Raw genomic sequence first — 27,840 nt, 5'->3', positions numbered from 1 at the left:
GTGACAGGCAGGCCCATCCTGTGGGCGGGACCAGGGTGCTCACAGCCTGCCCTCACTCCCAAACTGCCGATTATTCCAGATTATTCCAGGATGCGGCCTGCGCTCACCCTCCTCCCTCTTCCCTTCCCCCTTCCTCCCTCTCTTTCCCCCTGCCCCTTCCCCCCTCCTTCCTCCTCCTCCCCACTGCCCCTCCTCCCCTTTCCCTCCACCCTTCCCTCCCTCCTCCCCCTTTCTTCCCCTCTTCTCCCCTCCTCCCCCTTCCCATCCCCCCTCTTCCCCTCTCCTCCAGGTCACCAGTTTTCAGTTATCACGTAATTTTGCCTCTTTCTGCTCTTGCGGTTTCCTGATGAGGGCCGGTGGCCCAGGGCTGCAGCCCCTGTCCCTCCAGGTGGCAGGAGCATGGCTGAGGGTCGGAGTGTGACAGGGCCAGGCCTTCCCAGGGAGGGCAGTGCTCAGACTCGCGGTGAACGTGTGGGCCGTAGCTGGTGGGGAAGGGACAGCGCGGCTGAGACGGCCAACACCAGCCACGGAAGCCGTCCGTAAATCTGGAATGATTAATGAGTGACCTTGGAGGATTTCAAGCAAGGGAAGGATGTGAAGCTGTGTTTGGGGACTCAGGAGTGGGCACAGCTTTCCGCTCGAGGCCGTCCACCGGCACTTGTCGTGCACCTGCTGTGTGTGGGGCTCTGGACCCCAGCGCCGCCTTCACCTGAGTTCTGGAAGCAGAGACCGGGCTCTGAGCCTGGCTGTGCAGCCTCAGGCACGGCCCCCAGCCTCTCTGAGCTGCGGTCTGCACATCTGTGACACGGGGATGCAGGGAGGGCACTGAGACCCAGCAGAGGCCCGTGTGGCCCAAGATGGGCGCTCGGAGTAAGTGTATCTACTACTGTTAGTGGAGAAACGATTTCTGAATTAGCAACCGCATCTGATGCCTTTGCTTCGCCCTTGACCCATGCGCTGGCTGCTGGGGGGTGGCCGGGGGCTCTCGTGTCCCCTATTCCGTCAGTCCCACACGTCCTGGGAAGCGTACAGGCGGGGATCAGCCAGGCAAGGCCCCTCTTGTCCCCTTCTACCCATCCCACCTGCCCAAGGGTGCAGAAGTCCTGCATATACGTAGGGTTTTTAAAACTTGTGTCCAAAGTCCACATAACATAGGGGCAGCCTGGGTGGCTCAGTCAGCCGAGCATCCGACTCTTAATCTCGGCTCGGGTCCTGATGTCACTGTTCATGGGTTCGAGCCCCGAGTCGGGCTCCGCGCTGGCAGTGCGGAGCCTGCTTGGGGTTCTCTCTCGCTCCTTCTCCCTCTGCCCCTCCCCTGCTCACACTCTCTTTCTCTCTCTCCCTCTCAAAATAAATAAACCTAAAAAATTTTTTTAAATAAATTAAAAAAAAAAGAATGTAACTCGGAGGCGTTCTAGTACATTCACGATGCTGTGTGACCGTCACCTCTCTCCAGTTGCCACACTTTGTCAACACACCTCTCAGGCAGGCAGGCGCTCCCCGGGCCCCCTCCCTGCAGCCCCGGGCGACCACTGGTCTATTTTCTGTCCCTGGGGATTTAGACCTGTCTTCAGGTCTTGGGGGCAAATACCAAGCAGTGGAATTGTCGGGTCCGAGGGGATTTTCGAGGCTCTTCCTGACGGCTGCCCACGTGGCCGCCGCCTTTTACGTTCCCGCCGGTGCCACACGGTTTCCCCACATCCTGCCAACACCTGTCATTTTCTGTTGTTGTGACTGAAGCCGTCTCAGCGGCCGTGTGGTGGCACGTCACTGGCTTCAGTTTGCGTTTCTCTCGCGAGCGAGCGGGAGTTAGAACCTCCTCGTGTGCTGGTTGGCCGTTTATGGCTCTTTGGAGAAATAGCTATTCGAGTCCCTTGAGCATTTTGGACTTGGATTGCCTTTCTGTTATTAAGATGGAGAAGCTCTTTTATTTCTTTCTTTCTTTCTTTATTTTTTTTTTAAATTTTTTTTTCAACTTTTATTTATTTTTGGGACAGAGAGAGACAGAGCATGAACGGGGGAGGGGCAGAGAGAGAGGGAGACACAGAATCGGAAACAGGCTCCAGGCTCCGAGCCATCAGCCCAGAGCCTGACTCAGGGCTCGAACTCACGGACCGCGAGATCGTGACCTGGCTGAAGTCGGACGCTTAACCGACTGCGCCACCCAGGCGCCCCGGAGAAGCTCTTTTAGATGTAATCTTTGAGTATTCACTCATTTGGTCATCCATTTTGCCATTCTGCAAACACTCAGGGACGGCTACAGGGGGAGCCCCCTGCCCCCTCCCCCCGGCCCACCAAACCCCAGATTTAGCTCTGAACTGGCCCTGCTTGTGGTCTGCTGGGAAGGCTGGATGTGGAAACAGCCACTGTGAGCCCGTGGGGGGTGGGTGGGGGGTTGTTACTCGAGAGATAATGCCCACCACCTGCTTTCTCAGTGCCTGGGGGCCAAGGGGTGTGAGCTCAGGGGGCTTTTCCACTTGGGCACAAGGCTAGCAGAGTTTGCCAGAAAGAAAAAGGCAGAGAGACCGGCACAGGCAGGCATGGCAGGGCGGTCGGAGGTCGGACCCCGGGGGGCCTCTGATTCTACGCCAAGGAGCCTAGGGAGCTATGGATGGTCCCTGAGCAGGGGAGTGACATGGCCAGACCTGGGTGCTGGCAGGGAGGCTTTGGGGGCTCCTGGAGACGGGAGACCAGGGCTGCAACATCTGCGTCGGCCCCTGGGATCCCCCCTCGGTCCACTGGGGATCCCCCCCCTCCAATTCAGAACCCATTTGTCCAAGCTCCTACCCCCAGCAGGGTTCTTACCCCAGGCAGTGAGCTTTGCAGCCTGGAGTCTGCTGGAAGACTTTGGGATTGGGGAGCTGGCTTTTAGCGTCCGGGATCCAGAGCGGGCTCCTGCCCGAGGCCTGGAGGCTGGTTCCCATCCATCTCATTTCCCCGGGTCGGTTTTCTGAGCATCTACAATTACTTTGGGCTGAATTCCCCGGATTCCAGCCCGCTCCCAGCCCAACCCGCCCAGATGATCTTCCTCCATGCCAGCCTCGGGCATTTCTGCCCATTGTGCCCGTGGGAGACCCAGGGGGGTCTTGGCCAGATTAGTGAGTGGGGCGGGCGGGCCGTGGGGATTGAGTGTCGCCGGGGCACTCTGGCTACAGCACGTGCTGCGGACTCATGCCACACGGGGACTTTCCCAGCTGGCTGTGGGTGCCTGGCTGCCCTGGAAAAACACTGACTCGTTTCTCTCAAGAAAGGGGCCGGCAGCCAGTGGGGAGGAGGAGGGAGCTCAGTGGCGCTAGGAGGCCAAGGCCAGGGACATCAGCTTTGGGGAGCCCCTGGTGGTCTCCCTCATTCCCACACTTTGCCCCTCGCTAAGCAGGCCTGGTCTGCCGTCTGGAAGCTGGATGCCACTTTGAAACTCAGCCGTTGCCCAAGGGTCTGCCAAGATCACCCCCATCTCCTTCCAGCTTGCCCGCCCTCCTCCTCCGGGCGCTCGAAACCAAATAATGAGTTTTCCAGCCTCTGCGGAAGAACAGCTCGGGGGCCGCTCCGAAAGCTATACAAACTACCACGTGACCCAGCAATTCCACTCCTAAGACTGTGCCCCAGAGAAGCGGGACAGGGGCTCAGACCAAAGCTTACACGCCCATGTTCGCGGCGGTGCTGTTCGCGGTTGCCGAGAGGTGGGGAGGAACCCCGCGTCCGCTCCCTGGTGCCTGGATCCGTGCAGGGTGGTCCCTGCTTACGATGGAGAAGGATTCAGCTATAAAAGGGCACTGACACCTGCTGCAAGGGGGCTGAAGCCGGGAAACAGGATGCCAAGTGAAAGGAACCAGCCACAAAAGGTCACACAGCGTGTGATGCCATCGATATGAAAAGTCCAGAATACGCCAATCCACAGGCACCGAAAACAGACTGGTGGTTTCAGAGCCTGGGAGAATAGAATAAGGAGTGACTGCCCAGGGGACTTGGGGTTTCTCTTTGGGGGCGGTGAAAACGTCTGGGGACACGGTAGGGGTGGTGCCTGCATGGCTCACCGCTGCTGAACTGACTGCACACTTTAAAATGGGTAACGTTGGCGCCTGGGGGCTCAGTCGGTTGGGCGTCTGACTCCGGCTCGGGTCACGATCTCGCGGCTTGTGGGTCCGAGCCCCGCGTCGGGCTCTGTGCGGACGGCTCGGAGCCCGGCGCCTGCTTCGGATTCTGTGTCTCTCTCTCTGCCCACCCACCCCCCCCACCACCACCACACCCTGTCTCTCCCTCCTTCAAAAATAAACATTAAAACAATTTTTTTTTTAAATGGGCAACGTTATGTGGTGTGGATATCACCTCCTACAACAAACACACGGATAAACGCCTCAAGTTAGGAGAGAGTAAGCCCAGCAAGTGCCCTCCTGCCCCGGGCCTCAGTTCCTGGCGGTGCCAGGTTAATTCCACAGCAGCCTCAGGGGGCCACTGGGGCGGGGGGGGGGGGGGGGGGAGGGGAGGGATACGATGTTGCAGTAAAGCAGCCCCACCCAGCCCAGCACACGATAGGGGCTCAATTCACATCAGCTCCTGGTCCCTCTCGTGAATCTACCCAGTGATCCAGAAGCGAGGGGACAGTCTTTCTCCATGAGGCCGTCTGGTCTGAGCCCCTGTGGTGGTGGTGGGGTGGGAGGAGTAGATGCTTTATACTCCCATTTCATGGACGTGGATACTGAGAGGCAGCGTGCCTTCCCAGGACTATAGATGGGCTGTAAATGGAGTCAGGAGCCTATGGGTTTGGCTCCCAGCAGGGCCAGCCGGCTCAGCAGCCTGCCTGGCCCAGGAACCCCAGGGGGAGCCTGGGGCATGTGAGTAGTGGGGAAGTCTGATGGTCGGCAGTTGGGGAGGCTGCGGACAGTTCGGAGCTGATGGCTGTCAAATCCCAGGCGTGAAGTTCTCGGACCCGAAGGGTCTGTGTGTCTGGTTCAGAGGCGTGGGGAGCTGTGGTTCTTACGTTCTGGGTGACCGTTGGTTCCTGGATTTGTGACCCTGGTTCTCGTGGTCCTGAGGCTGAGAAGGCATGGGCACGAGTGCCTTTTCAGGCTGGGATCACGCCTTGTGGTCAACGGGAAATGGCTCGTCCGGGGCAGGGATCTGTGTTTGGCTGCCTGGTGGGCACAGCTTGGCCCACGGTGGGCGCCCGGAACCCACCGGCTGGTGGCGGAGACTGAGGGAGGCAGGGCGGCAGGCAGAGGGCTGGGGGCCCCGCGCAGCCACTCACCTGCCCGTGTCCTCTCCCGTCTCCGCAGAGCGCTGTCGTCCGTCGTGGCCCTGGGAGCCAACATCATCTGCAACAAGATTCCTGGCTTGGCCCCACGGCAGCGTGCCATCTGCCAGAGCCGGCCCGATGCCATCATCGTGATCGGGGAGGGGGCGCAGATGGGCATCAACGAGTGCCAGTACCAATTCCGCTTCGGACGCTGGAACTGCTCCGCCCTGGGCGAGAAGACTGTCTTCGGACAAGAGCTCCGAGTAGGTAAGGGCGCCTCCGGGCTTGCGGGACCCCCCCCCACTGTCAGGGCTTCAGGGCCACCCAAGGCCAGGCGAGGCCGGCCGGTGTCTTTGCAACGGGAGCTCCCTCTGCGCCCTGCTCTGCGCCTGGCCGGGGGGGCAGGGGCTCGGGACCCCAGGGTCCCGTGTGCGCGGGTGAGGGACCCCTCGCTGGGCTGTGGGGCCGGAGGGCGTCGTTCCCGCGAGGCTGTGAGCCGGCCAGCCGTGGCAGGCAGTGCAAGCGGTTAGAGCCGCATCCCGCTCGTGCGGACGCTGTGTGGACCTAGGCGCACCCCCTGCCTCGGTTCTGTCCCATCTGGAATGGGACAGCAGGAGTTCCCGCGTGGCGTCTGGGGGCAGGGGGCTGAGGCGAATGGTACCATTTGTGCGGAAGGAATTTCGGTCAGAGGATGCTGTACAGGCACGTGTGGGAGCACTGAGGGAGTCTGCCAGGCCGCGGGGGAGGCTGGGCGGGCAGGGCGGGTGGCGTCGGGCCGGGGAAGGGGTCGCGCCTCCCAAGTCTGTGGGCAGTCCCACGGGTGCCATCTCACGTCCTCACAGCCCTGAGGGAGGCTCTGTGGTGCCCATTTTACAGGGAAGGAGACTGAGGCCCAGGGAAGGGCTTAAAGGGAGACGTGGGACCTCCAGAGCCCGACCTAGATCGGAAACCGGCTGTGTGACCCTGGGCGTGGTGCTCGGGACCTCAGAGCCCTTATTTGCGACACGAGCTCCGAGCGGGCGGGCCCTCCCCTGTGTCCCTAGCACCCCTCCGGGGCCTGCGTCCCGTGGGTTCGATACACAGCTGTCGAACAGGCGAGGGTGCGGAGGTGATGCAACCTGCCTTCCAGGAGGGGCAGATGGGGGAGCGATAACTTGGGGGGCACAGCGCCAGACATGCAGGGGGGCCCTGTTATTTCAGACCCCAGCCTGCAGGCTCAGCACGTCCTTCCGATCCCAGTGGGCCGAGGAGCCACAGCTGCCGGGACCCGGGCCAGAGCCAAGCCGTGCAGGGCTTGGAGCGCCCGGCGTAGGGCTGGGGGTGGCGCAGGGGAAAGCCCCCGGGGCCCCTTTGTGGTGAGCAGCCTGTGGGTGGCACCTGGCACAGGCAGGAGGGTGGCACCACCCCCTCCCTGGGGCCCCACCACCCAAGTGCAGCTCCCGGCCCGTTGGGGAGGGAGGAGTGCCCGGCCCATCCCCCGCAGTGGGGAGGGCGTCGGCCCCGGGACCCGCTTTGTGCTAGGTGCCGCTTGCCTATCTGGCCCCCCACCCCCCCATAGGTGCCTCCTTGCCTATCTGGCCCCCCCATCCCCCTGCCAGGTGTCCGCTTGCCTATCTGGCCCCCTGTGCCCCCCCCAGGTGCCCTCTTGCCCATCTGGCCCCCCCATCCCCCCGCCAGGTGCCCGTTTGCCTATCTGGCCCCCTCTGACCCCCCCAGGTGCCTCCTTGCCTATCTGGCCCCCCACCCCCCTCCCCGAGACTCCAGGCTCCAAGGTGGCTGTGAGCACCGCCCCCCCCCCCCCCCCCCCCCCCCCCGCACAGCCGAGCTGGGTGGTTGCCTGCGGCCACACGGTCTGCGCTCGGCAGAGCTGGGTTCAGATCCAGGTTCTCATCCACCACCCTGTCAATCCTCACTTCTTCACTGTGCAGAGACGGGCACAGGAGATGTTCCTGGGGCTTGGACTTCCTTTGGGGCCACCAGACACAGGCAGTGACGGGCACGTGGCTTCTTCTCAGGTCAGGTGCCGGGCGGGGGAGCTCACCGGCGATGCACTACAAACGCCCATAAAAAGGCCACGGGGAGCGACATTGGCCCCAGCAGTGACCCGGGCCCCCCCCATAGCACACACTGTCAGTGCCCACCCGGGTGACCTTTACTGGCCGTCACGTGTCCCCTGGATCACGGCTAACAGCTCATAGCTGTTCCTTCTCGGAGGCCAGCCCTTGGTCCAACAGGAGCCCGCGAGGGTTTGCAGTCACTTCGCCCCTGGGGCTGCTCACGGGGGGCCATCCAGCAAGGGGGACCCAGGGGAACCTCTGGCCCGACATGCTCAGCATCTTGTTGCTTAAGTCTGCCGTCCCCAGCCTTCCCCCTGACCTGCGCACCTGTCGTCTCTGCAGAAACCTGGCGTTGTGTCCCCGTCCATCCCTCCACCCTGCCCCACGGCCACTGTGGGGCCTGCCTCGCTGGCCCTCCCCTGGCAACCGTCAGTGCCTCCTCCTGCCTCCCCTCCAGCCCTGGTCATGCCATGTCACTCCCTTCCTCCAAAACCTGCAGTAGCTCCCTATTGCCCCAGGATAAAATTAACTCCTTAGCTTGGAGTCTGAGTGGCCCCTGTCTTACATCACCCTCACCTCCCCGCATCCCTTCTAGAAACCAGAGCTTCAGCCTGGCTCACTTCCTCCTCTTCCCAGAGCGTGCCAACCCTTTCCTCCTCTGGGACTTTGCCCCCACTGCCCGTAGCCCTGGCAGCCCTTCCCCTCTGCTTGCACCTGGTTTCCCTGGAGAACGCCCTCTCACCCCTCCCTGGCTTTTCCTGTCCACAGCCCGGCCACGCTCACGTCCTGGGGCTTTGTCCTCAGAGCCTGTCAGCCCTGGGCCCCGCTCAGCGCCTGCCTCAGGCTCTCCCTTCGCTCTGCCCCAGGGGTGGGAGGGGTGGGCTTCCTACCAGCGGGGCTGAGACCTCTCGCCCTCGGCCCTCCCCGGCTCCAGGCTGCGCCTTGCGAAGGCCCAGCTCCCTTTTCAGCCAGGAGGGCTCGGCTGCTGGGAGTCACGAGCAGGAAGCGGGGCCGGGTGGCAAAGCCAGCCCATGTCAGAGGCATGCGGCTGCCCCGGGCGCGAGATGGGAGACGGGCCATGAGTTGGCAGGCAGCCGGGGGCACTCGTGGGAGCAGCCACTCAAGCGGTGCCAATTAATGATTGGCCCCAAGAGGGGGAATGGCCTGGGTGGGTGGGACGGCCCCCTTCAGGCCTTGCCTGTGACCTTGGGCCATGCCTAAATCTTGAGAGCTGAAGAGAAACCCCTTAATAGGCAAATGAACCCCTGTGCCAAGGTCCCATCCCTTCTCCAGCACCTGGTGCCGTTGCTTGTATACCTCCAGGGACGAGGAGCTCACCACTCGCTACTAGATAGGTCTTTCTTACGATGCCACTGCCCTGGTTTCAGCCTGGGACCCTCCAGGGGCCTCTGTTGCCCTGTTCCCTTCAGGGAGTCAGGACCCACACGTGGTGTCACCTCCTGTCTGGGGGCCTCCACCCTCTGGCAGCCCAAGCCCACCCCAGGCCTATTTCCTCAGTGATCAAGCGATGCTTGTGGCCTGGCCTCTTCTGTTAACCGGCAGTGAGCTTGGGGGTGGTGCGGATGGAGTAGGGGACACCACGCGAGAGTTGTGGGGGGAGCCTTGTATTCCGGGGATGCTTGTTAGAAACTTGGGCTCCTGGTGACCCCGGGCAAGGCAGGGCCTCTCTCACAGGCAAGCACCGTAGTGGAGTCGGGACTGTTGACAAGGGCTCCCCTGACAGGGTGACGGTAAGCTGAGACCCAGGAGAGAATCAGAGTGACCCAGACTGGCCTGGGGTGAGCACGGGGAAGGCGGTTCCGGGCGGAGGGAACAGCCAGTGCCAAGGCACAGAGGCCACAAAGGGGATGGTATTTCCCAGGGACGCCGGGAGGGTGAACCAGAGGGTGGGGAGACCTGAGGCTAAAGGAGGGGACAGGCTGGGTGGGGCACAGTGAACCCACAGAAGGCACGGAAGTCTCTGAGCAGGAGAGGGACTTCCCTCGAACCCTGGCTCCCTCCAGCCACTGCCCCACCCCCAGCCTGAGCCCGGAGTCCCTCGGGACCCGCGGGCACAGGGCATGGTGGCCGCGGCTGTGTGCACTCCAGCCCCCGCACCCCACCCCCCCCAGCTGCCATGGAACACTGCAATCGCGCCCATCATGTGCAGCCTCAGACATGACCAGGCATAGGGGCCGCCCCTAATCCTGGCTCACGTGCTGCCTGGGGCTGGCAGCTTGCTTTGCGGTAGGGACTCAGCAAAGGCCGTCGGCTCCTGGACAGTCCGAGGGGGCGAAGTGACTTACCTCTGACAGACGAGGGTCTCTAGGCTTCCAAATCAGCCACCGGCAGGTTCCTTGGAGAAGAGGCTGACTTCCAGACCCCCCCTTGCCTGGGGTGCTGCTGACCAGGCCCAGGGGGAGATGTGACATTGGTTCCCAGGAGGGACGAGGGCTCCCGGGCCGCCGCTGGCCGGGAGCCCTGGAAATAGGGTGCGTGCCAACCGCGATGTGCCATACGTGTGAGATACGCGACAGATTTTGGAGACTTCAAAAGAAAAAGCAAGCAAACTGCCCCTTTAATACTCTCTGCAATGATCACATGATACAGTGGTGATCCTTGGATATATGGGCTAAATAAACTCAGTCACTAAAACGAAGTCCACCCCGTTATTCTCACTCTTCTTAAGTGACCTGTGGGGCTTCCGGGAGATTTCTGCTGGGCGGCCCTGCTCTCAACTGCACGCCTGTCAGCGGCACGACAGTCCCCGGGGTCAGCGGGGCAGGCCCGGACAGGTGAACCCAGATCTGACCGTCTCCTCCCAGGAGAGTGTCCTTCATCTCGGGGCGGGGGAGGGGGGAGCCCGGGGGGTGGTGGCGGTCCGAGGGCAGAAGGTCACTCGTCACCTGCTTCCTAGGGTGGTGCAGGAGTGTGAGGTTGGCAGCCCCTGGTGTTGAGCCTGCATGCATTGAGTGCCTGCTGTATGCCACTTCTGGGGCGGGGCGCCGGGAGGCACAGTGAAGGCCACCAGCCCCGCTCCTGGAAACTCGTGCCCAGGCTGCTTCTCGGGTCCTGTGGTGCAACCTGGGGCACAGACTCGCGCTCTCTAGGTCTGTTTACCCGCCCTTTCCAGGGGCTGAGGCTGGGGTCAGGCCTCTGCCAAGACTTGGGGGTCTCTCTTCAGAACGGGGGGCAGGAAAGCCCTCTACTTCCTCAGTGCTCACGCTGGGGTTCTGCCCAAGGGTCTTGTGGACAGGAAATCCAGGGCTCTGGTCCACTGAGTCAGGACACAGATAACAGGGTGGGGGGGCCTTCACCCTTGGCCTCCGAGGGGCATGGCCTGGCCGGACCTCAGCAGGTCTCCAAGCCTCCTGCTGCCGAGGAGGATCACTTCTGTTCTACTGCCCGTGCACCGTAGACGGGGACACTGGGGCTCCCAGGAGGCTAATGTCTCACCCAAGGTCACACACCGCTAAGGCCTAGAGATTTGTTAATTAAAAAAAATTTTTTTTAATGTTTATTTAATTTTGAAAGAAGCAGAGTGTGGGCAGGGGAGGGGCAGAGCGAGCGAGAGAGAGGGAGACGTGGAATCCGAAGCAGGCTCCAGGCTCTGAGCTGTCAGCACAGGGCCCGGCACGGGGCTCGAACTCACAGACCCAGAGGTCGTGACCTGAGCTGAAGTCGGGCGGGATGCTTAACTGACTGAGCCACCCGGGCGCCCCAGGCCTAGAGATGTGATTCGGCAGTCCAGCACTGTGCACCAGCAGGAGTCCAGTTGCCAGGGGGCCGTAGCATAGCCCAGAGGGGCAGGGGCTCTCATTCCACCGTGTCCCCACGCATAAGCCATTGTTGATTTGCCACAAGCCAGGACGAAGGAACCTTCGAGGGCGGTCTGTCTGAGGCTGACCTCCCTAACAAGAGGGGCTACCAGAAGCCAGGGCTTTAGGAGAGGCCGTCCCAGCGTCCCCAGAGCTCTGAGTGGGGGGTAGAAGCTTCTGGAAGGCCATCCCAGCTTGGGACACGGATCCCGGGGCTCGGGCTCATGCTGACCCTAAGCCAGGCTCTGCCCACCCTGGGCCTGGCGACCCCCTGCCCAGCTGGAGCATGACCCACCGCAGGGCTGCTGCGTGGCGTGCGAGGGCCTCACTGGGTCAGAACAAAGGCCCGGCGTGTTCGGACCTGGCAGGACGTTTTCCAGTGCTCTGTTTATGACAACGGCAGAGAAGAGCTTAGTGCGGAGACACTGACTCAGCCACAGGTGAGCTGGGGTGGGGGCCGGGGCGGGGCCAGAAGGAGACAGAGGGACAGATGGGGACAGAGGAGGAGAGAGAGAGAGAGAGAGAGGAACGGAGAGAGAGAGACAGACATACAGAAAGAGGGACAGAGAGAGGGCAACAGAAACACACACACAGAGGACGCGTGCCCGCCCACGGCTTCAACACAGGCTGCACCCACCCACGCAGCCGTGCCAGGCCCGGGGTCTAGGCCCATCCTGACGTGCGTTGGGCCTTTCCTGCGTCCCAGCTGCTCTGAGCCCTCCCTCCGTGGCACTCACTCACTCCCGCTGCCCGGACCCTGCAAGGTGGAGGCCTCCTCACCTCCCCTTAACAGGCGCAGAAACAGGCACCTGCCTGGCCGTCACGGGGCAGAGCCCGGATCCCGCCCCGGGGGGGTCCAGGCCGGGCCCCTACGGAAACCCCAGGCCGGGCCCCTACGGAAACCCCAGGCCGGGCCGGGGGAGGGGAGGCTGGTGGGCCAGGGTTCTGGGCTTCCCGTTCTTCAAGTGCACAAATAGGGTTCGGGACCTCGCTGGGCTTGGAGGCATCTCTGGGCTCGCCTGACACCCGCTGTCCCTGCTTCTTGTAGGAACCACCTCCCCGCCCCCCAGCCGGGTCGGGATACACCTCAGGCAGGGAGTTAGATGCTCAGGGCCGGTGGCTGAGCACGGTCTGGGGCCGAGGGGCCGGGGAGGCTCACCAGCCCCACCCCGGTCCCTGGGCTTCCCCCCCTGCCCCCCAGTTCCTATGCTCCCTAAAACCTGGACATGGGCACTGCACCTGCTTGCCTGAGTGACGCCGGGAGCTCCCAGTTTGGCTTAGGGTGTCTTCTCGCCTCCCGGGCCTCAATCTCTCCACCCATAAATTGGGTGTGTGTGGGGGGCAATACTTTCATCCCACTTCTAGGCTTATGAGGGGCTGTGGGCGGGTTGGGGTGGGAGTGGGAACTCAGATGCACTCACCAGTTGGCAGCGTCCCACTGGCCAGGCCTCAGGTCTGGAGGACTTGGGGAGCACTCCATCCCACGTCCTTTCCCCACCTCAGCCCCAACAGCCCTGTTCTGAGGTTTAGAACCCATGGCACTGGCCTCACTTTTGTGTTACATGGGGAAACTGAGGCTAGGAGAACGGAGGACTGGGGAGGGTCACCCGGGACCCCGGTCCCGTCTGGGTTGGCCCCCGTGATGGCGATCAGCAGGGCCGGGGGACTCCCAGGCAGGGCCTGAGTGCCCAGCGTCCCCTGCCTCCCTTCTGCTGTGCCCCGGGGAACCCCAAACTGCCTGTGGCCAAAGGCAGTGCCTTGATTTCCCCCAAACCTGATCCTTTCCACCACTCTCTTGGTAGCAGTCCCGCCAGATGCCCGGACCCCACATCGGGAGACTTCGGGGCTCATCTTTCCCTAAACGGTCCACCTGCTAGACCTGTTGGTTCTACCCTTAGACTGTGTCCCAAGCCCGGCCATCGTCACCTCCTCCGCCTGGCAGGCCACCAGTGTTTCTTACCCAGCCCCTTGTGCCCTGCTCCCACCGTGCTGTCCACAGTCAGCCGGAGGGGCCTTTTAAAAAGTCGTTCGTAGGGTCACCCTCCAGGGGCCCCTCCTCTTTTTAAAGTCCAGCCCCCTCCCCAAGGGCTCCCCAAGTCGACGCAGTGAAACCTCATGTTTCACACTCTCTGTGGGGTTGGACCGCTCATGCTCTCCTCGTTCCCTTCTCAGGGACTTAGCATTGCAGTGTCCTCTACCTGCACACTGTTCCCTGTTGTGTGTGTGTGGCTCATGTCTCTTGCCACGCCCTCCCCGGTCACCCCCCAGTCACCTGTCCTGCTGACCCTCCGTGGTTCTGACCCTGGGCTCCTGCCCATACTCTCAGGGAACCCCCTCCCAGATTGTCGGCCCCCTGGCTGTGTACTTGGCCTTGGGCCGGGGGACGGGTGGAGGCTGAAGGCCTCGCCTCCAGGGCTCTGGGGGTTTGGCCAGGAGGGCAGGCTGTGGTCAGTGTTGAGGGTGCCGGATGGTAACAGAGAAATCAAGGGCTGACGTTGGCCAGCCCGGGTCCCAGGCACCGTCGGCAGGACGCGAGGCAGGACAGAGCACGTCGCCGCCTGGCAGATGGGGAGTAGTCTGAGCGTGACTGTGGGGTCCCGAGTGAGATCCCGGCTCTGTAGCTGGCCTGCTGTGTGACCTCGGGCCAGTCACCTGCCTCCTCTGAGCCCAGCGTCCTGAGAGTGTTAAAGCAGAGGACAGGTTGTATGCAGTCCGCTAAAACCCATCAAGTGCTGTATGTTTTTACGACAGCCTGTTGAGGTAGAATTCACGGAGCCCACAGTTCATCCACGTAAGGGTCCCATTCCGTGGTTTCTAGTCTGAACGTGGAGTCGTGCACAAATCACCACCACCAATCGTAGAACATTTTTAGCACCCCAAAAGGAAGCCCTGCACCCCTCAGCGATCACCCTCCAAGTCCCCGGCCTTTGACCAACACTCATCTGCTCCCTGTCCCCATGGACTGACCTATGCTGGCCATTTCATATCCCCGGGATCATGCAATAAATACGTGGCCTTTTGTGGCTGGCGTCTTTCACTCAGTACGTGTTTTCAAGGCTCCTCCGTGTCGTGAGTCTTTTCGTGGCTGAGGACTATTCCGTCACGTGGCTGGACCACCTCTCGTTCATCCATTCGTCGCCGCTGGACGTTGGGGTCACTCCCGCTCCGGGGCTGTCATAAATAACCCTGCCGTGTTTACGTAAAAGCTTCTGTGTGGACGCACGTGTTCATTTCTCTTCGTACCCTGCAGGGGAATTTCTGGTTCTGTAGTAATTCTATGATTAACTTTCATCTTTTTTAAAGTTTTTGTATTTATTTTGAGAGAGGGAGGGGGGCGGGGGGGAGAAGGCACGCAGGGGAGCGGCAGAGAGAGGGGGAGAGAATCCCACGCAAGCTCCGTGCTGCCAGAGCAGAGCCCGATGCGAGGTTGGATCCCACGAACCGTGAGACCGAGAGTGGGGCGCTCAACCGACAGCCGCCCGGCCCCCCCGCCGCTTTTGAGGAGCCGGCAGACGGCTCTCCACAGGGGCTGCCGTGTCCTTCGCTCCGCGCGGCAGCGCGTGAGGGTCGATGTGTCTGCATCCTTGCTGACATCTGTTAGTCGGGGGGGCCTGGTACCTCGCTGTGGTTTTGACCTGCATTTCCGCGACGGCTGACGATGTGGAGCGTCTTTTCGCGTGTTGTTGGCTGGTTTTAGAGATCTTTGGAGAAGTGTCTCTCGGGATCCTTGGCCCGTTGTGACTTGGGCTATTTGCCTGTTTTACTCTTGTGTCGTAGAAAACGCCATATTGTTTTATGGAGGCCAAGTACAGGTGGGCCGACAGGCAAGGTGGTCTGAACCGTGTTGGCCACGAGCACGGGACGTGCACAGGTGCACACGCTCGCTCACACCCACGGGAACCGCATTCACGAGTAAGCCTGGGCGTCTGCCCGCGGCCACACGCGTGTGCGCACACGCGCAGGGAGATTCCACGTGGGGCACGCCTCTGGCTCAGCCACTTGGCCGTTTGGAGCAATTATCTTCATTTTGCAGGCGAGGAAATGGAGACAGGGACTGGTCTCCTTGACTGGTCCCAGGCCCCCCAACTGGCCAATCTTAGGGTCCAGACTTGGACTCCAGGTACCAGACTCTGAGCCTCCCCTCTGGGGCTGTGTGTGGCCCCAGACTTTTGGCCTCACCTCAGTCACTTCAGAACCTCCAGTATGGGCTCCACTCCCTGAGCTGCTGGGTGACACGGGGCAGCACACTGTCCCTGTCCGGGCCTCAGGTTCCTTGCTGGGGACAGAAGGATAGCGCTGGAGGGGCCTCAGCTCTGAGGGCCCAGAGTCTCGGCTTCCCTTCTCAGAAGGGGCCAAGTGCATTTCCTACCTGCTTCCCCCGGCCTGCAGTCAATCGGGTCATTATGAGCTCAACTGTGGTCTTCAAAAAATAGTGTGCCAGGGCCCTGAGGACGCCAGGAGGTGGCAAGTAGCTTTGAGGGGACAGCGAGGGGAACGCACGGGGCATATGGAGGATGGGTTTAGCCCTGCTCTCCCCTGGAGGGCGGGGGTAGCTCTGTTCTGCCCGCCTTCCCGGTTTGCTCAGGAGGGGACATCCATCCCCTCCAGGAGCTGCTCGCAAAGATCTGCCTGGTGTCCGGTGTCCTCCTCTGGGTCAGGGTGAGGGTGGACGGGATGGACTAAGCCTGCTAGGCCCTGGGCCTGGTGGTCTGGCTGGCACGGTGAGGGCATGGGGCAGGCAGGCGGCTGCTTCTGCTCTCTCTGAGCCTGGCACCCAGCAGGGTCAGGGAGGGCTTGACCTTGAACAACCTATAGGAAAGAAGGCATAGAGGTGCGTAGTCCCCGAGGGGCCCGGTGCCTCAGTTTGCCCACGTGGCAGCGGTTTCTGAAGGCTGTGCTGCTCCGGAGATTGTGGATTCATCCAGAATATGCGTGGAGGGAGCAGCTGGGCAGGCCCGGCTGGGTCGGCCCCAGGGAGGAAGCCCAGAGTGATGCCCGGGCCCATCCTGGGAGCCCTGGGCTTTGCCTGCTCAACCCCCGCCGCCTGAGTCCTGCTCACCATTTGGTGACGTGAGGGCAATGGCCGTTTGTCCTATTTGCTCTCAGAGCCGGGGCGTGGAGCGGGTGAGAACTGTAAGCCCCACTTGGTAAATGGGGACACAGGCTCAGAGAGGGTTTGTGACTGGCCTGGAGCCACACAGCAGATATGGCTTCAGGTCCAGTGCCCTCCTGCCTGTTCCACCCTCCGTGTCCTGCTTTGCTGAAACCTTGGGCCCTATGGGGCTAACGGTTCTTGCCTTGACCTTCCAGGCCCCAGGAACGGACTGGCCAGGAAACAGCGGGCCCTGCGTCAGGGGCTGTGCGCTAGGCGGGGATGGGTGGGGTCAGACCCCGGGGTCTTGAGGTCATCTCACAGGTCTGGGGAGCCACCAGTGGTAGCTGAGCTGGGCCCACAGGTTTGAGGGGCTTGTCACCCACCTGTTCTCACCCTGAAGGAGGATTGCAGGCAGTGCCCCTGGGGCTCGCGGGATGGCCCCGGGAGTGACCTCGGGAGGGGGCCGCCCCCCCATCCGGGTCTGCAGAATAGCGCGGTGATGCCCCCACCCCCGTGGGGCCGCGTGGGAATGACACGAGGTGTGTGCGTGCAGAACACGGGTGCCACAAAGCCCCCCCGATCCAAGACCCAACGTCACCCTCCGCGATTCTCCCCAAACTACCCCTCGCCTGCCCCCCCGCCCCGCCCCCGATCGCCTCCCCTTGCCTTCATGGCGAGACAGGGTTTGGCCCATTAGAACCAAATAAAAAAGGAATTAGCGGGAGTGGCCGCCCCGTGAGTAACCGATGAGTAACCGAGAGTCTGCGCGGGGCCTAAGGCAGGTGACGCCAAGAGCTGGCACAAAGGACGGAAGGGAGGCTTTCGAGAAACGTCCTCCAGGTGCACGGGCCCGGCCTCCATGCCTGCTTGCCTGCTGGGGGACTTCAGGACAGCAGGACGTGTCGCATTCTGGGTAGGGGAGGGCCGGGTGGCAGGTTCCGGGGCCTCGGCGGGGAGCGCCCACGCCATCCTGATCCGCAGGCCCCTTGGTGCGACTGAACAGTCCTTTCACCCCACCTCCCGGGCGCCTCGCTCTCGACGTGCCCTGTGCGAGGCCAGCTCCCGCCCCGCGTTCACCTGCCGGCCACTCGCTGAGTCCCAAGGGCCACGGAGGGTCCAAACGCCTCGCCCCGGGGGCTGCGTGTGCCTCTTCCGCCCGAAGTCCCTCAGCGGCAAAGAGACCAGGCTGAGCCCCAGGCCCCGCGTCCCTCCCTCTGCCCCTCGGGGCTTTGATGCTACTGCCTGCGTTCAGACCCTGCTCCGGCCACCAAGCCCTAGTTCAACAGCCTCTCTGTGCCTCGGTCTGCTCACCCGCGGGATGGGCCCGTGACGAGCCTGCCTCGCACGACTGTCTGGGAGCTCAGGGAGGACATACGTGGGGGTGAGGGTGTTTGGCACGCGGCGGGAGCTGGCGGGTGACGGCGGGGATGAAGGAGGCCTGGCTCCGCTGACCCGCTTTGCTGAACGGTTCCTGTAGCCAGAGCAGGCTCTGAGGCCCAAATCCACAGCAGCGGCCCCGGAACCAGGGCAGAGAGCACCGTCCCCTTCGTGGGGTGTCTCTGGCCGCCCTCCCCTGGCTCCCCCGGGCCTCGACGGCCTCTTTTCCCCTTACTCTTGAGCTCATACTTCTAGCATCAGATCAGCAAACGATTTCTTCTTCTTTTTTTAAGTTTTTATTTGGAGAGAGAGAGAGAGAACAGGAGAGGGGCAGAGAGAGAGAGGGAGAGAGAGAATCCCAAACAGGTTCTATCCCAGCGGCACTCGGGGCTCCAACTCACAAACCACGAGATCACGACCCGAGCCGCAGCTGGATGCTTAACCGACTGAGCCGCCCAGGTTTCCTCCCCCGCCCCCCTTTTTTTTTTAATGTTTATTTATCTATTTTTGGTGGGGGAGGGGCAGAAGGAGAGAGAGAGAGAATTCTAGGCAGGCTGCATGCTCAGATTGGAGCCTGACAGGAGGCTTGGTCTCACGATTGAGAGATCATGGCCTGAGCCGAAATCAAGAGTCAGACCTCAACTGACCGAGTCACCCAGGCGCCCTCAGCAAACTGTTTTGCACCTTGGACTTTTGCTCCGGCTGTGCCCACCGCCAGGAGCGCACACACCCACGTGCACACATCCACTCACATCCACACACAACACACACCTTACTTAACGTGTCCCCTCCTCCAGGAAGCCTTCCTTGACTCCACCCCTCACAGAGGCAGGTGGGGACATCCTCTGAGGTTCCGTGATGCCCCCTCGCCCCGTGCCCTTTCTTACAAAGCTCTACGGTCACCTCCCCTCCCGGAACCCCCGAAATGCTTTCGCGCACCCTCCCCCGCGGCGTGCGCCTGTGTGCCCGTGCGCGTGACCTCGTCGGCAGGCCTGCTGGGCTTGGGCAACACCAGCACCAATAGCAGGGAGTCTGGTAACCACTTCGCACCCGACACCCTTCCCTTCGGGCAGCCGCGGCCTGATTTAGAGCTGGGGAGGGAGAGCCCCATATATTCTCCCTTGACCCTGCGTCTGCCTGGGAGCCCCCGGCCGGCCCGCCTCGACGCTGCAGGGCTGGGGGCTCCTCGGTGCCCCTCAGAGGGCAACTGTGCTGACAGACGCTTCCCACAGGAGTGGTGCTGGGGACAGTGCCCTATGCCGCTGGTTGGCAGGTCCCAGGTGGTGGCAGCTGTGGTGGGGGGAGCGGGGTGGGCAGGAAGGGCCCGGAGAGGAGCAGGGGCTGGACGGGAAGGCAGAGGCGGCCCCGTGTCCTTTGCAGACCTCCCTTAGCTCTTCTCAGAGGACGGACGTTTTCAGGAAGCTGTGCCTCCTCCTTGGTGGCAGAGGTCGACCAAAGCTTCCTCGGCACTGGGTCTCTAAGACCAACAGGTCCTCAGTCCATTTGGGAGGACCCCCAGGGAACAGGAAGCCCACCGAGGCGAGCTTCCCCCCAGCAGGCTGTAGGCGAGGAGGGGACCCCAGAACACACATTCAAGGCCGATCACACAGCTGGCATGCAGGGTGGTGCTTAGTGGATATTCACGGAAAGGACTTGACCTCCGACCCTCTGGGGCCATCACTCTAGCCCCCACTCGCAGGGACAGCGGTCAGGCACTCTGAGGGGCCTTTCCGATCACAGGCACAGGCTCTGTGCAACTACAGGGGCGTCACCGAGCTCCAGGCCCACAGTGCCAGCTGCTGAGGACCTCGCAGACCGGGCCGTGGCCTGCAGAGAGCCTCGGGGCTCAGGGGCAGGAGAGGCCGGGCCAGGATGGCGGGAGGCCCAGGGCCCAGCCGGAGCCTGTGGAAAAGAAAGATGAATTGGCTCTGGACCCTTCCATCCAGGGGGCTGTGGGCCCCCGTGGAGGCAGGACGGCTCAGCTACAGGGCTAACTGGGTAGACAGCATCAGGTGCAGTGAGAGTCAGATCCGTGACTGGGGGCGGTAGGTAGCCCAGGCCCCCTCTGGCTGGCAGTCTGGAAAGGCTACCTGGAAGAAGAGGCATTGGAACCGGTCTTGGAAAATTATGAGGCTTTGGACAAGGAGGGCGAGGACATTCCCCTGGAAAGACCAGGAACCCCCCAGGAGCACAGGAGCAGCTCTTTCCGGAAGGAAAGAGACGTTGTTTTGGGCAGGGGACGAAAAAAGGGGGATGGGGAAGCCAGCTGGGCTCGGACTGAGGGCCTTTCCTGCTCGGGCAGAGGAGACCCAGTGAGGGTGCAGGGTAGAGGTGCACTGTGGGCCCCCTGGCTGGTGGCTGGGGGTGGGGGAGGCAAGGAGGACGGGCACCCAAAGTCTGGGCAGTTCAGGGGGGCATCTGAGCCAGGCAGGGGTGTTGAGAGCGAGGGGAGCCCCAGGAAGCCGGGGCCCGGTGATGGGGGGACAGGGGGTGGTCAGAGACACGGAGGCGGCAGCAAAGAGCCTGGAGCAGGGTGGTGGGTGGGTGCTGGGAGGCTGGCCGAGTGGAAGGGGCGGGGCACAGTCCCCAGTGCCCCCTCGCAGAGCCCGCCCCTGCTCTCGCCCAGGGTTGGGGCCCTTGGGACCGGGAAAGGAGGTGACAGTGGTCTCGAGTGCCGGTGGCAGGGCCGCGGCCACGTGCCTGCCACTGTCCTCGCCACAGCCCTGCTGGAGGGGTTCCGCCCGCCCCACTTTGCCGAGCCCGGAGCTCAGAGAGGGCGAGCGCAGAGGCCAGGGTGGCCCGGCGCAGGGCGGCCGGAGACGCGCGCGCGCGCGGGTCCTCACCGCACGCACCCCGTCCCCCCACCCCCGCAGGGAGCCGGGAGGCCGCCTTCACCTACGCCATCACCGCCGCCGGGGTGGCCCACGCGGTCACGGCCGCCTGCAGCCAGGGCAACCTGAGCAACTGCGGGTGCGACCGAGAGAAGCAGGGCTACTACAACCAGGCGGAGGGCTGGAAGTGGGGCGGCTGCTCCGCCGACGTGCGCTACGGCATCGACTTCTCCCGGCGCTTCGTGGACGCCCGTGAGATCAAGAAGAACGCGCGGCGCCTCATGAACCTGCACAACAACGAGGCGGGCAGGAAGGTAGGGCGGGCGCGTCCGGGGAGGGGGCGGGCGGGGTGGCTGCCGCCTCACCAGGGCTCCCCGCCCCCACCCCCCGCCCTGAGCCTCTCCTGGGGGGGGGGGGTGGAGGGGGTCCTTGGGGATCTGAACCCCAAAGGTGTGTGGCGGGTGGCGCTGGGCCCGGTCGGCCCCTCTGACCCTCCCAGAGGCCTTACTGTTCCCATTTCGGAGGTAGGAAGACTGAGGCTGGGAGTCAGGAAGTGATGTGCGCGTGGCCAGCAGCTGCGGGATGGCAGGGCCGGGACCAGGGCCCAGCGTGGGGGCCACAGTCCCATGTCCCCGCCCCGGTCCCAGAGGGGTCGTACCAGCACACCAGGAACGCTTCCCGGAGGAGGTGGCCTTTGGCTCAGATTGCCCTGAGAGAGCAGCCTGAGGAAGGGTGGAGACTGCAAGTTGGGAGGTCTTGAGGAGCAGCCAGCTTCACACGGGGGGCGGGTGCAGCGGTGTGGGGCAATCACGGAGGACGTTCAGGCAGGGCCACACTGGGGCAGAAGTCAGGGTGAGCCCGGCCCCGCCTCAGGGAGATGAGGGCCCCAGATACTGGGCCGGGAGGAGCGGCCACCATGGCGGCAAGATGGCCCGAGATAGAGCGCCAGCCGAGCGGAACGCCTCCCCGGGTCTGGTTCCCCGGCCCCAGGGGCTGCACCCGGGGCACCAGGGCCTGCGGGTCTCCGCAGGCACGGGGACAGACTTGCCCGCCCTCTGCCGCGGGGACCACAGCTAAGGCCACCAGCTGCCGGCTCGCTCACTCGACGAGCATTCCCTGCCCCTTCTCTGTGCCTGGCGTTAGCTAGGCTGGGCACGGGAGACAAGGAGTAAGAGTGGCCGTGGTCAGGGGAGCCCCCGTGGTGCCAAGTGGGTCCACTCAGGGGTGCAGAGGACAGATCCAGGAGCAGTGAGAGCTTGGAGATGGGGCGGGGGGCGGGGCAGAAGCTCTCCGGAGGAGGTGCTGTCCCAGCAGGCCGGAGAAGAGCACAGGCAGAGAGGGAGGTGGCACTGGGAGCAGGGGCCGGCTGCCCGGAGCAGGCCTTGAATGCCAGGCCCAGGGACTGACTTGATCTTGTAGACGTGGTTATTAGCTTGGCGTCCAATGAGTGCACGGGTGGACGAACGAAGGAAAGAGGGACACAGTCTTTGCCTCCAAGGAGCTCACACACGGCGCGGAGGCTCCATTCTTCAGGCACGGACACATCCCCACCTGTGCCATGGCAGGCAGAGGCAGGCAAGGTTCGTTTACCTGGAGGCATGGGGAGGGCTCCCTGGAGGAGGAGGTTCCTCTTAGGTCCCGAGGAAGGGCTTTCCAACAGCCCCGGGAGGAAGGTCTCACCGTCCCCCTTTTCTGCACGAGGACAGTGACGCCCCAGGTGGGCAACAGAGATACTGGCGTCCCCGGAGGCCTGGGCCCTGGTTAGTGCTTGGTGGAGAAGCGTCCGAGTAAGCAGCAGAGATGCAGGGAAGGGCACTCCAGGCACAGGGACCAGCACAGCCAAGGCCGGGACGTGGGGGTGGGATTCCGGTCACAGCTGCGGGGCAGTGAGGCCTCTGGGCCAGCTTAGGGTGGCGGCGTGTGGGACGGGCCCCTTGTGCAGGGCCACGAGGGCCAGGCCGGATTCTGGCCTCTGGGCGACAGGTGCCGTGGGACAGGTCCCTGAGACAGTGATCCCAGCAGCCTGAGGGCCAGGGGGCCTGGGTGGAGGCAGGTCAGCGCGTGGGGTCTTGAACCGTGAAGCCGTAAACTGAGATGAGGAGTAGGAGGGGAGGGCCCATCAGGGCAGGGCGGTCACAGGAAAGGGCTCCACAGGGCTCAGCTGCCCGGATTCTGGTGCCGGCCGGTGCTGCCCCTGACTGCGTGTGAGTCTTCCTCGGAGCCTCGGTCTGCTCGTCTGCGCAGCGGACACAGCGAACCTTGTGCCCCTCCCCCACTGCCCTTCCAACAGCCCCCGACCCTGAGCTGGGGAGCACACGTGCGGGCTGAGCCTTTGGCAAAGGCCGTGACCCTGGGGGGCGGGGATCCTCCTGCTCCCGCTAGCACGGAGCTTGGGGGTGGCAGTGAGGGAGAGCTGTAGCTTTTGAGGTTTCCACAACAACTGGGTCTGGATCTTCACAGGTCCCCCCCCCAGTGCTGGGGTGCCCTGGTCCCCACCCTAGTTTGTCCAGGCCACCCCGCCCCCTCCCACTTGCTCAGGGCCCCGGAGGTCAGCAAGGCGGGTGGGAAACAAGCTGACTGGTACCACACGAAGTCCCACGGCCTGGGTGGCTCAGAGCGACAGAGGTTTATTCTCCTAGTTCTAGAGCCGGAAGTCCTAAATCCAGGTGCCAGCAGGGCCACCGTTCCCCGTGATGGCTCTGGAGTAGGACCCTGCCTGCCTCTCCCCGCGGCCCCAGGCGCTCCTCGGCTTGTGGCCTCATTATTCTGGCTGGCCCCCTCTGCACATGGTCCCCAACCTCTGGGTCTGTTTTTTCCCTTCTGTCCCTTACAAGGACATGTGTCCTCGGAGTTAGGGCCCACCCTGGTCCAGGATGGCCTCGTCTCGAGCCTTAATTACACCCGGAAGGACCTATTTTCCAAATAAGGAAATAGGTCACATACTGAGGTTCTGAGTGGACGTAAATTTCGGGGAGACACTATTCAGTTCACCACATCCTCAGTGGGCCAGTCCTGGGCACTGTTATCAGGATGGCTTTAGACTCCTCTCGTGGGTGACGGAGGTCTGAAGTCAGTGATGGCACTGGGAGCTGGGGCAGGACCCCCGTCAGCTGGGCGCAGCCCCTACCCGACCTCATCTAGGATCGATGCCGGTCCTGCCCCAGGGGGCACGTCCTTCCCATCGTCTGGGTGAAAACCCAGGTCCAGGGAGGGGTGACTTCTGCGAAGTCCCCAGCTGGGAAGCTGCCGGCCACGCCAGGCCCCCAGGCTGGCCGGACCGTGTGGCCACCCCTCTCCTTCACGGCCCGGGCACTGAGCAGACAGCTTCACCTGATGCCTACGCCCAGGTCAGAGGGCGAAGCAGATGTGGGCCTCGTCCCCCAGGGCCTCGCAGGCCCACGGAGGGTCAGGCCACCAGTGAGGGCCCAGAAACAAATGTGTCACGTCCCTCTGTGGCCCCAGGCTCAGAGCCGCCTGCCCGCGGAGGTTGCCGGAGTGGAGTGTGAATCGCCTCCCCTAGGATGCCGGGACCCCCCCCCCCAACCTGGCCACAGCTGTTCCCAGAGCACAGGCCGCACCCTTATTGCAGAAAGAACACCAGCTTGGCCTTTTCCCGGAGGCCCCCACCCCCCCTCCCCCCGCCACACGGCCTGGGTCCGGGGAAACCGAGGCCCCGCTCGTCTGGGCGAGGCCAGGTCACCCCGCACCCTCCCAGGTGGTCTCCTGGGGCAGCAGGGCTGGCGCCACCATTGCTGTCACTCTTATCTTGAGGCCACTGGAGACGGAAACGGCACATTCTTGAATCCTGTGATCACTTCCCAGGAGAGGCTCAGGCCCCGGGGACCCAGCCAAGCGAGGATGCGTCTCCTTGCTTTGCAAACAGCTGCCCAATCGGCTCCATCTGCCCACCGTCACCGGCCTGGCCGTGCAGGGTCCGAACGTGCCTGGGCGGGTGGGCAGGAGGGCAGGCGGTAGAGGCTGGGCTGCCTGGCCTTGAAGAGGACGGGGAGATGGGCGGGGGGCCGGGGGAGGGAGGGGGAAGAGAGGTCTGGCCGGGATGAACAGAAGTGTGGAGAGAAGGGTAGGAGGCAGGCAGGAGGTCCAGACATGCGTTCCCTTGGTGGGGGGCAACCCGCCCTTCACCTAGACCCCCAGAGCTGACTTCCGGTTCGTGCCCTCAACCCAGACACCCCTTGTCCCGCAATTCCAGTTCCGAATATTCCTTCCCCCCCGGGTGCTGGGGCCCTCCCCCACTCAGCCCTCCCCTGGTAGGACATCAGCCTCCCCCTCCCCCTCGCCCCCTCCTCCTCCCAGCCTCCCGGGCCTCCAGCCCCCGGACATCATCCACAGGAGGGAATCCCACCCACCCCCAGGTCCTAGACACCAGCCTCAGGGCCCACCCAGCACCCACGTGATGCTCACGTGGGCTGAGATTTTCCTCTGCGCTGCCCGTTCCGGGAAGACCTTCCCTCTGCCTAAAGAGCTTCTGCTCCTGCATCCACACCCCATGCAGGCACCCCCTCCTCCAGGAAGCCCTCTTACCACGGCAGGGGTAGGCTCTCAGAGCGCCCGTTTGTGTCGGCTTCCTCTTCCCTCCCACACCGGGCTGGGAGCCCCCAGGTCCTTGCCGAGGACCAGAGCCCCAGGTAGCCAGGGTGGGGAAAATGGGATGGTAGCTGGCCCTGTGGGATGTTTCTTTCATTCATTCATTCATTCATTCATTCATTCATTCGCTATGGGTCCCCTGGTCTGGGCCAGGGCTGGGGTTCCGGCCCAGGAAGCAGAGAGTGGCCAAGTTCCTTCAGGGCTGGGCTGCTGAAGTGAGGCCACCAGAGCCCGGACAGCTGACAAATGGCCCTTCTGCAACGGTGGGGCGGCAGCTAATGATTCCCCATCTTTAATCAGGCCGGCTGGCAGGGTCCTTTCGATCCAGGTAAATGAGTACCTGGGGTCAGGGCTGGCTCTGGGAACCGGCCTTCCGGGACCACGGAGGGAGGCCCAAGGAAAACACACCCTGCACCCATTGTGGGCCCTCGGGGAGCTGGGGAGAAAGAACAACACCGGCCGGGGGCCGGCTTCCCAGCAGATGGCACGCCTGGGCCTCGCTGACCCGTGCACTCACCTCCTGCTCGTCCACCCCCTCCGCCCTTCAGCAAACACGCGCAGAGCTGGGTGCGAGCACCAGGCTTTCGTTGAACAGCCAGCCACTTATTAAGCACCAACTACGTGCCAGGCCCTACCCCAGGCATGAGGGCAGGGAGTGGAGAGATGGAAGGGTGGGGATCTGCAATTAATAAGCACCTACTGTTGCTGGGCCTGGATCACCGCCGGGCTGGGTGCGATACCAGCTTCGCCACATTGCTGCCCTGTGACCTGCACGCGGCAAGCCGCGCGGCTGAGCCTCGGCTTCCTCCTCCGCGCGTTGACCTGAAGGGTTGTGAGGATTTAGTGAACCACGTTTGATAAACATCCGCCGTGTTCTGCCACGTTCTGGACACTCTCACTGGACCCTCATGAGGTCCTCTGCAGTAGGGACCTACGGTCAGCAGCCCCATTAAACGGACGAGGAGACGGAGGCTCAGGAAGGGGAGGCACTTAGGTGTGGTCGTACAGCGGGAAGTGGGGGAGCCCTGGAGGACGGGGGCAAGTGGGAGCGGGGACGCCCAGGCCCTGCGGGTGAGCACACTGGGCCCCCGCCCGCCCGGTCGCCCGCAGGTCCCGGAGGGCTGGGGGCGGGGCTCCCGGCCACGCCCTCACCAAGCCCCGCCCCGTCGCCCGCAGATGCCGCAGGGCTGGGGGCGGGGCGCCCGGGCCCGGCCACGCCCACGCTGAGCCCCGCCCTGTCGCCCGCAGGTCCTGGAGGAGCGCATGAAGCTGGAGTGCAAGTGCCACGGCGTGTCGGGCTCGTGCACCACCAAGACGTGCTGGACCACGCTGCCCAAGTTCCGCGAGGTGGGCCACCTGCTCAAGGAGAAGTACAACGCCGCGGTGCAGGTGGAGGTGGTGCGGGCCAGCCGCCTGCGGCAGCCCACCTTCCTGCGGATCAAGCAGCTGCGCAGCTACCAGAAGCCCATGGAGACGGACCTGGTGTACATCGAGAAGTCGCCCAACTACTGCGAGGAGGACGCGGCCACGGGCAGCGTGGGCACTCAGGGCCGCCTGTGCAACCGCACGTCGCCGGGCGCGGACGGCTGCGACACCATGTGCTGCGGCCGTGGCTACAACACCCACCAGTACACCAAGGTGTGGCAGTGCAACTGCAAGTTCCACTGGTGCTGCTTTGTCAAGTGCAACACCTGCAGCGAGCGCACCGAGGTCTTCACCTGCAAGTGAGCGCGCGCGCGCCCCCGCCGCCGGCACGCGCGCGCCCCCGCCCCCCCCTGCCCTGCTGGCTGCGGGGTGGGGGGCGGCGGGGAGCTCAGGGCGCGGGAGGGCTGCTCCCACCGGCGCCCCCTCGCTGCCCTCGGGGGCTCCTTCCCGCCTTTCTCGTCACTTCCGGTGGTCGAGCGCGATGCCCAGAGGGCAAGGCCGATGGCACCGGTGTCCCCGGTGGGGCGCCCTGCGAATTCTTGTTCTTTTCTCTGGGGAATTGAACCCCAAGGACACACGTCCTGGAAAGCGAAGTGACGACAAGACTCTGAGTGTCCCCCTCCCCCACCTTGTGGCACGGACATGGATGTGCCATGCCGGCTGACCACCCCCGCCCCCTTCCCGCGGGACTTTTTCCCTGGCCGCATCAGCCACAGGGCTTCCCTCCCCCGGGTGGTCTGGGCAGATGCTGACACATTTTATTTATGTTTTCTTAGTATCAGAAAAGGATTCTTAGCACTAAGGCATAGCCAGTCCTAACTCTGTACTCCGTGTTAGCACATTCCCTTGTGGCCCTCTGCTCCCTGTCCCCGCCTCTCTAGACCCCAGGGAGCATCTCCGTGCCCAGCTCCCTCTTGGCCCTGCCCCCAGGGGGCCTCTGAGGGGAGCCACCGGCAGGGATCCTTCTTTTTAAAAAAATCACATCCAACAAATCAAAGTGTCACCTATGTCAGGTTCCAGGAGTGCTGTGTTCCCTCCCCGATGCTGTCACCCTCCCGGTCCCCCCTCCAGCCTGGCACCCAGTTTACAGAGCCCCCTGCCCCCCTGGAGCCGGCTGAAACCCTAGGACAGCAGTGTGCTGGTGGCGGGCTGGTGGGGTGGGGGTGGTTCGGGGCGGGGCGGGGGGGGGGTGCTGCCTTTGGCAGATGTGGACACTGAGGCCCAGAATGGCTCAGAATTAGCCAGAGGCCCCGAGGCCGTGAGTGGAGGCTCCTGCCTTGGCTCGGGCATCCTGACCCCCCAGGCCAGGGCTCCTGACCCTGGAAGACCTACTCTGGGGACATCCAGGTTGGCATGAGACTGACCCCATGTCAGGCTGCTCCCCTCATCCCCTGCTGCC

The 27,840-nt window shown here is 63.4% G+C and overlaps 1 protein-coding gene across 5 annotated transcripts in view; it reads left to right on the top strand.

Annotated features, from left to right (window-relative positions):
* The window catches only part of WNT7B (Wnt family member 7B), a 47,095-nt gene extending 19,484 nt beyond the window's left edge, over positions 1-27,611 (top strand). For 3 of the 5 annotated variants that reach the window (XM_023257627.2, XM_023257626.2, XM_045062517.1), the window contains exons 2-4: positions 5,274-5,500; positions 20,454-20,725; positions 26,265-27,611. In XM_023257627.2, the coding sequence (XP_023113395.1) occupies positions 5,274-5,500; positions 20,454-20,725; positions 26,265-26,744 (979 nt within the window). In that variant the 3' untranslated portion in view covers positions 26,745-27,611. The remainder of the gene's footprint in view (positions 1-5,273; positions 5,501-20,453; positions 20,726-26,264) is intronic. The other 2 variants (XM_023257625.2, XM_045062516.1) reach the window with 1 other exon arrangement.
* Positions 27,612-27,840: the final 229 nt, after the last annotated feature.

Source organism: Felis catus, chromosome B4 (genome assembly GCF_018350175.1).
Source record: "Felis catus isolate Fca126 chromosome B4, F.catus_Fca126_mat1.0, whole genome shotgun sequence".
NCBI classification, from domain to species: Eukaryota; Metazoa; Chordata; class Mammalia; order Carnivora; family Felidae; genus Felis; species Felis catus.
This window is presented reverse-complemented; position numbering and strand designations above follow the sequence as displayed.